Genomic DNA, 6,965 nt, shown 5'->3' with positions numbered 1-6,965 from the left:
CAGAACTCAAAATGAAAGCAAATAGAACTGTTCAAAAGCAGCGATGCTCGTCCTAGGGGTGGTCGAGAGGTAGCGCGCCAGCTCGTAACGTGTATTTCTGCAATTCGATTCCTCACTCCTGCGCGTTTTTTTTCCTCGGCGTTTCGTAATAAAGGAGTATATCTGCTCCTTTGGAGGAGTACGGCGATTCTGGAAGAAGAAATGGAATATGGGACAAGCTTACACTCAGTCGATAGGCGTTCCACGCACTCCTTCAGTTCTTTGCGTGTAGGTGTCATCTATAAGTCTACAAGACGTTCGGGTTTACCTCTAATAGTCAACAGATAGCGTTGCATTAGCCTAGGCAACAAAAGGATCTCAAGACATTGGACGGCTATATAGTATATGACCTATACTTCAAGACGTCAAAAAAAGTCTTTGGTGTAGTTGCCTTTAAATTTCTACTAGCACTTTTTGTGTTTGGTGGGTATTGTACTTACGAGCGAAAAAACGCCAGCTATCAATCAATCATTCATTCATTCAATCAATCAATCAATCAATCAATCAATCAATCAATCAATCAATCAATCAATCAATCAATCAATCAATCAATCAATCAATCAATCAATCAATCAATCAATCAATCAATCAATCAATCGATCGATCGATCGATCGATCAATCAGTTTTATTTTCACCAACATAATATAGACATTGCGAAAGAGGGGGGTAGCAGAAAAAGCTGCACAACAGCAGCTTGACAAAGCTCCAACCACCCTGGAGCAAAACATGTGTGCAAAACATGTGTGCGAAACATGTGTGCAAAACATCTTTAAAATTTATTCGTGAAATATTTTGGTAACTCAAAAAAAGAATACAGTGAAAAGAAAAATAAGCCGCTGCACCAAACCATAAACTTATTATAAAATAGAAAACTGAAATCATTGCGCATGCTCTTAGCTACCGTTCTTGACATTTTCAGCGACGTACATAGTACAATGCACATTCCGTGGCCTTTCAAGTTCGGGAATATGACTTGTACCACTCCAGAATGTAGTCGCGTGGCGACCTGTGGAATGTGCTGCACATTACGCTTGTTCTGAGTTGCGCTTGTTCTGAGTTGCGCTTGTTCTGAGTGCTGTTCTTATTTCTTTTTGTTTTCGAACAGCTATGAGTTCCTCGTTTTCTCCATTTGATTTGAGGGATGGGGTGGAGGGGTTGTGAATGGGTTCTATAGGTGAAAAGGGGGCGGGGTCTTTCCTAACATCATCATCACAAAAATCGCCGCGTTTGGTAAAAAAAAAATCTCTGCCTCTCCCGTAACCGAGAGTAGAGTAAGCATGAAATGTTTACGGGCCTAATGTCATCTCGGTGGACACCCGAACCGCACCGTACAGGAAGGGAGGAACGCCACCACCCGTTCAGCGCGATGCCTTGTCATTTGAACGCAAGGTTTTTTTAGGAAAGGAAATGGCGCAGTAATTCTCTGCCATCTCGGTGGACACCCGAACCGCACCGTAAAGGAAGGGAGGAACGCCACCACCCGTTCGGCACGATGCCTTGCCCTTTGAACGCAGCGCTTCTCCCCCGGATCACGTACGACAACGAAGTGCAACATGCAATTTATGTGGTTTTTGCACGCGTTATTAGAAATCGGAAATTATAATTCCGTGCGTTATCAAACCCACAGCTCCACTGATATCTTGATAAACATCGAGAAGGCACTGGCAGCAGTTATTTTTTGTCTCGTTTGGAGACCAACCAGCGCTTGCATGCCGGTCGCGTAGGAGGGCTTACGGAGTCTCGTTAAATCTCGCTAAGTCTCGTACGGTGCCCGGATGTTCTCGTTTCAGAGCCCGGATGACTGGAATTCAGTGCCCGGATGACTCGATTTCAGAGCCCGGATGACTCGATTTCAGTGCCCGGATGACTCCATTTCAGTGCCCGGATGACTCGATTTCAGTGCCCGGATGACTCGATTTCAGTGCCCGGATGACTCGATTTCAGTGCCCGGATGAGTGGATTTCAGTGCCCGGATGATGGCTCTCGGTCTCGGCGTGACGTCACCACACTGCCGACAACGGGGGCTAAAAGCATTTCATGCTTAAAAGTCAGCAGTACGTTCCAAAGAACCCAAAGCACCAAATGAAACCGCTCATTATTTACAAATCAGGCGCACTGCATAAAATACACCGTGAATTGCAAAACGAGTGATGCGAGCACGCGCTGATGTCACGGGCCTTTGAGATAAAGTCTCGCAATCGAAACAGAAATTCGACCGTTCCAACTGGTCGTCTAGCTCATCACTGCTGCTCTAAAAATAAAAAAAAGAAGTGCTCAGTGTAGCTTTTCGTCTTTCAGGAGCGCGCAGCGTGACAGAGGGCACGATCGCTGACCGGCGGACTAAGCGCGGTCAAAGTTTAACTTTTCACGTCGCCTCCTCGCGCTAGAATTTGGAAAAAATCTTAAACTTAAATAAAATAAAATGAAATAGAAATTAAATAAAAGAAATGGCATTATAGAAGCAAACTAGATAGGCAGCTTGTCGAGGGGCGTCATCTTGAATTTTTGCGGCAGGTTCAAAACATCGGTCATATATAACCGATGGTCTACGGCTTGGTAATGAAAGAGTTAAAGGAGTGGTCACTAACCAGGTGCTAACTAGCGACTATAGGTAGGAATGAGTTACTTTGACTAACTACTTGAATACGGTAGTGATAATAAAGTGTAGTAAAACGCAGTGTGAGTTAGTAACCACCGCTCTTACTATCTTTTTACAACCCCTTTTTTAACAAAGTAACCATGTGGGCTAATTGGTGTGTTCCAGACATAACTTCACCAGGGAAATTACGAGACACCGGGAGAATAACACAGGACAACGCTGTTTTTTTTATGCAGGTGCGTTGTCTCGATCACTTCAGAAAAAGAATTGGTATCACAGGAACAAATAAACCTACCTCTTAAACGAAGGTTGGAATGAATCATTGAGCACTATTTAAGAGAGGAAAAATATTACTAATTGAATTACGATAAAAAGGGGCTTTTTACTAGTATGGTATACATACCGGGTGACCTACGTTACTTTACACGACGTTCAAAAAGCAGAAACAGCAGCGTGGTATGCGCGAGAACGTGGCAGAAGGCAGCAGCTACTTTCGACGCTCTGAATTGAGGCAACGCGGCCATTTTACTTTAAAGTTGCTAAAGAACGCAAGTAAGTTTGATACTTATACCTTTTTTGCACTTTATTTCAGTTCGCGAAGAAAAGAATGAGAACGAATTCGCCCTAACCATCGCTAGCGTGTCGCGATCGCACTGCCTCAAAATGTGAATTCCGTTGTGAAATTACACTTGATCAATGGCCGCAGCTCCTCAACAAGTGATGGGGAAGCATCGTGAAGTTGCGGCCGCGGAGAGCAGTAAGAAGGCTTCCCTTTCGCTCTCGGTGGAAGCCGTTGCTTGAGCTGCTGTTTATTTGTTTATTCGTTTATTGTAATACTCACAGCGCCACAAGAGGCAATACAGTGGGGGGGAATAACACATCATACAAACGAAAAAAAAGGCAACAAAATGCAGCACATACAATGCAACCATGATGCAACATTAATACAGCCTAAAAACAGCATTCACAGAGATGAAGAGAATAAATCACCTGGCGTAATTAATACCACCCCTTCAGAGAGCCGGTTCCAATCTCTTACAGACCTAGGGAAAAAAGCATATTTGTACATCTCCGATTTACAGTTAATTTCCTTAACTTTTAATCGATGGTCACGGCGTAGCGAAATATAGTTTGGTGAATGGATGTACAGGTCACGGTTTATGCCAGTATTGGAATAGTAAATACTATGAAAAAATTTTAACCTCAAACAATATCTCCGTTTTTGAAGCGTCTTCCATCCCAGCGAGTTTTTCGCACGTGAAACGCTAAAGCTCCTGTTATAGTTGTAAACACATTAGTTGTGGCCACGTTTGAACGGGCCGTGGTGGCTCATATCTGTGAAAAAGAGCAGTTTATTCATCAGGGGAACACACGGTTCCTGTTCTCCTCGAGGACAACCTTGGCGGCAGCGAGCCGCGGGAAGTCTCTCGGGACCACGTCCGTGACAACGCATTCGCTCTTGTTGTAGATTTCGAAGGCGAGGTCGAAGAACGCCCACCCCACACGCCTGTACACCCTGTCGTCCAGGGGCATCAGGAAGCGCCGCATCTGCAAAGGCACCACATATCCATCACCATGGCGGGGGGTTTCCTCTCAAAGTAGAAACAAAACAATTTTGCCACCGTCAGCATGCTAGCCAAGGACATGATTTAGCACCAGTAGTGCGGCAACTTGAAAGCTGAATTCTACAGAGTTTATTCATATGGCTTGGTTTATTTATTTATACAAATACCTCACAGGTTGCACACTTGGAAGATTTTGTGCGGGGAGGGGTTACAATATTTAGCAGACAAAAGATGGTGCAAATTGGAAAAGCATAAAATTAAACAATATTAAATACATTGGACCGCAAACAAATATTACAACGTACTTGAAGAAAACCGTATTATATTGATACAGACGAAAAACAGCAAACGAATAGCGGCACTGCATGGATTTGACTACACATACGAACACAATGTGTTCGTATGTGCGATGATAATGTAAGTAATGATCTCGCTTTCGATTCAGATGGCGCTGTGCGTTGGTCGTCGCACGCAGTAACTCAGCCATGGAGGATGACGTCACACGGTTCGCGGCAGGAACGAGCCCACACTGCGACACTGGCGAATGGGCGCTTACGCCGAGAAATGACGGCGAACGGGAACGCATTTAACGCGCCTGACAAGCTTAATCGGCAGTAATCACCTCTCGGGACAGAAATATTATTTCACACTCGTAAAAGAAAGGAGATAAAAAGTGAGTTGGCTGTACTCTAGCGGAGACCCGTTTATAAAAGGCAGTGCGCGACAGGGCACTTTATACCGCTGTCACACGGGCGCATTTTGTGTCATTTTCAACGAGTGACATTTTCCTAAAGTGTGATTAGTGCAGTGTCAGGCGATGAGCTTTAGTGGTAGTCGCCGCAGAACGCACTTTCCCCGAAGTAAGTTTGGCTATAGATTGGGGAACTCACTCCACTTGTTCCGATAAGGCGATTGTGTGTTCACAGCAGCAGTGCTATAACATTTTCGAATTAAAAGGTCTTGAAATCTCGGTCTTATTTGCTTGATTGTTCCTTTTAATAAGAACTGTTTTATCTCATCAGCAACTAAGAATAATGCGCACAATTGAACAGCTACTCTCACCTCTGCAAGTGACGACTCCCCCTCCTTCCGCGATAGACCTAACGAGCTCGCAGGGTTCGTGAGTTTAATTTGGGTGGGTGTGGAGACCGAATTCACCAGTTTTAGTGAATGGCCAGCGTGCGTAGTTTTGACAACGCTGACCTGAAACCAACTGTAGCTTACAGCCCAGGAAGTATATGTAACGAAACGAAGCGCCGGTCGGACCCATAGTGCAGCGCCATGCTTTAGGCATCCAGCAGCAGTCGTCGCTTGTGGATAACAAATAATAAATAAGGCTGTTTCAATTAGTGCGAACGGTCACCGAACATACTTTTGAGTAAAAGGATTTAAAATGAAATATCCGTCACGTCGGAGAAAGCAGGGACCATTAGCGGAAAGCGCTGGTCCTACGCGACCTCAGCAACCTGGCTACCAATTGTTTCCCAGGCGTGCGATCGCATCGGCGCTTCCAACATACTTGTCGAACTTCGTAAGGAAGTACGCGTATAACCGGTAACTAGGACGCAGCTTGCGTTTTGTCACGCAAATGAGAACTAGCTGTTTGCACGCAGCAACGTAAACGAAAGTATTGGAGTGAAGTCGTCATTGTCGGTGCATCCTTGAAAAATTTTGCACTTATGCACTAAATGCTCAGTCGTGTACTCCGATCTTCAAGCACTCATTTAGTGAGTACACGAAATAAATGCCAAAGAACCATGAGAAAAAGCGAGCAACACATATGAAAATAAACATCCACAGAACGAAAGCAGTCCTCCAGCGTTGCCGTGGGTGGGGCGAAACGATAGCCACGGCTGTTGGTTAGTGCGCGCTGTGTTTGCGGTTAGAAGGCATTTCAAAATATAGAATCTCTTTGGACTCGAGTCTATCTCAGCCGAATGCCGTTCAAAAATTTGAGGCGACACTCGTGTCGAAAGGCATTCAATTGGAATGCATTCGATACGCCCGCGATGCAGGGATATTACTTATCTAGCATCGTGATGCTTTTTGTAGTTATCATGAATTAGGAGCTGGAAATGAAACTCTGCAAATCTGCTAGAGTAACTACATTTCCCATAAAATTTTGGTATCTAAGGATTTACGAGAAAACAAATTCATTTCTACAAGGTGCTGCAACTTCCATCGTTCAAGATGACACCCTTTTTTGCCGTACGGGACAGTGCACATCGAAATTGTCATTTGTTCACGGGAAGCGCACTTCGTGAAAGTGTCGTTGGGATCCCCGCGCGACAGGCGGATCGGTGACTGCGGAGTGAATGGAATTTTCGAACCACCAACAAAATTTAAAAAATAATGTGTCCCTGCCTGTCTTACTAGTTATGGCAGGCACTTTAACACGCGAAAGACAGGCCTTGAATAAATATATTGATGCAAACAGCTTGCCTTCTCCTCTACCGTTACGGCTGTCTCGAAACTGGACAGCACGGTGCCGTTGGCGCTGTACGCGGTCATGCTGGCCTCGTGCTTCTGACGGGGGAGATGGCCGGGCAGGCACACGGACTCGAAGGGCACCGCGACGCTTCGCACGCACCGCTTGCCGTACTGCAGGGTGTCACCCACTGGCTCCTTCATGTGGAACTCCATGACCGCCAGCGTGGAGGACACCGTCACCTCGAGCTCGGTTTCGTGCGCCAGACCGGACGCGAGGAACTCGAACATGTCCTCCTGGGCGCATAGCATTCAGAAGGGTTGAAATGCGGGC

The 6,965-nt window shown here is 45.5% G+C and overlaps 1 protein-coding gene across 1 annotated transcript; it reads right to left on the bottom strand.

The window, feature by feature from the left end:
* Positions 1-3,998: 3,998 nt before the first annotated feature.
* Positions 3,999-6,715, bottom strand: LOC149325838 (uncharacterized). Its single transcript, XM_089564398.1, has 2 exons — positions 6,647-6,715; positions 3,999-4,187 (listed from the first exon to the last, which is right to left on the bottom strand). Exons 1-2 carry the CDS (start codon positions 6,713-6,715, stop codon positions 3,999-4,001), a joined length of 258 nt encoding a protein of 85 aa, XP_089420524.1.
* Between the last annotated feature and the right edge of the window lie 250 nt (positions 6,716-6,965).

This window comes from Amblyomma mixtum, chromosome 10 (assembly GCF_055824585.1).
Source record: "Amblyomma mixtum isolate Tamu chromosome 10, ASM5582458v1, whole genome shotgun sequence".
In the NCBI taxonomy this organism is placed as follows: domain Eukaryota; kingdom Metazoa; phylum Arthropoda; class Arachnida; order Ixodida; family Ixodidae; genus Amblyomma; species Amblyomma mixtum.
Note: the sequence above shows the minus strand (reverse complement) of the source record. Positions and strands in the feature narration are given on the sequence as shown.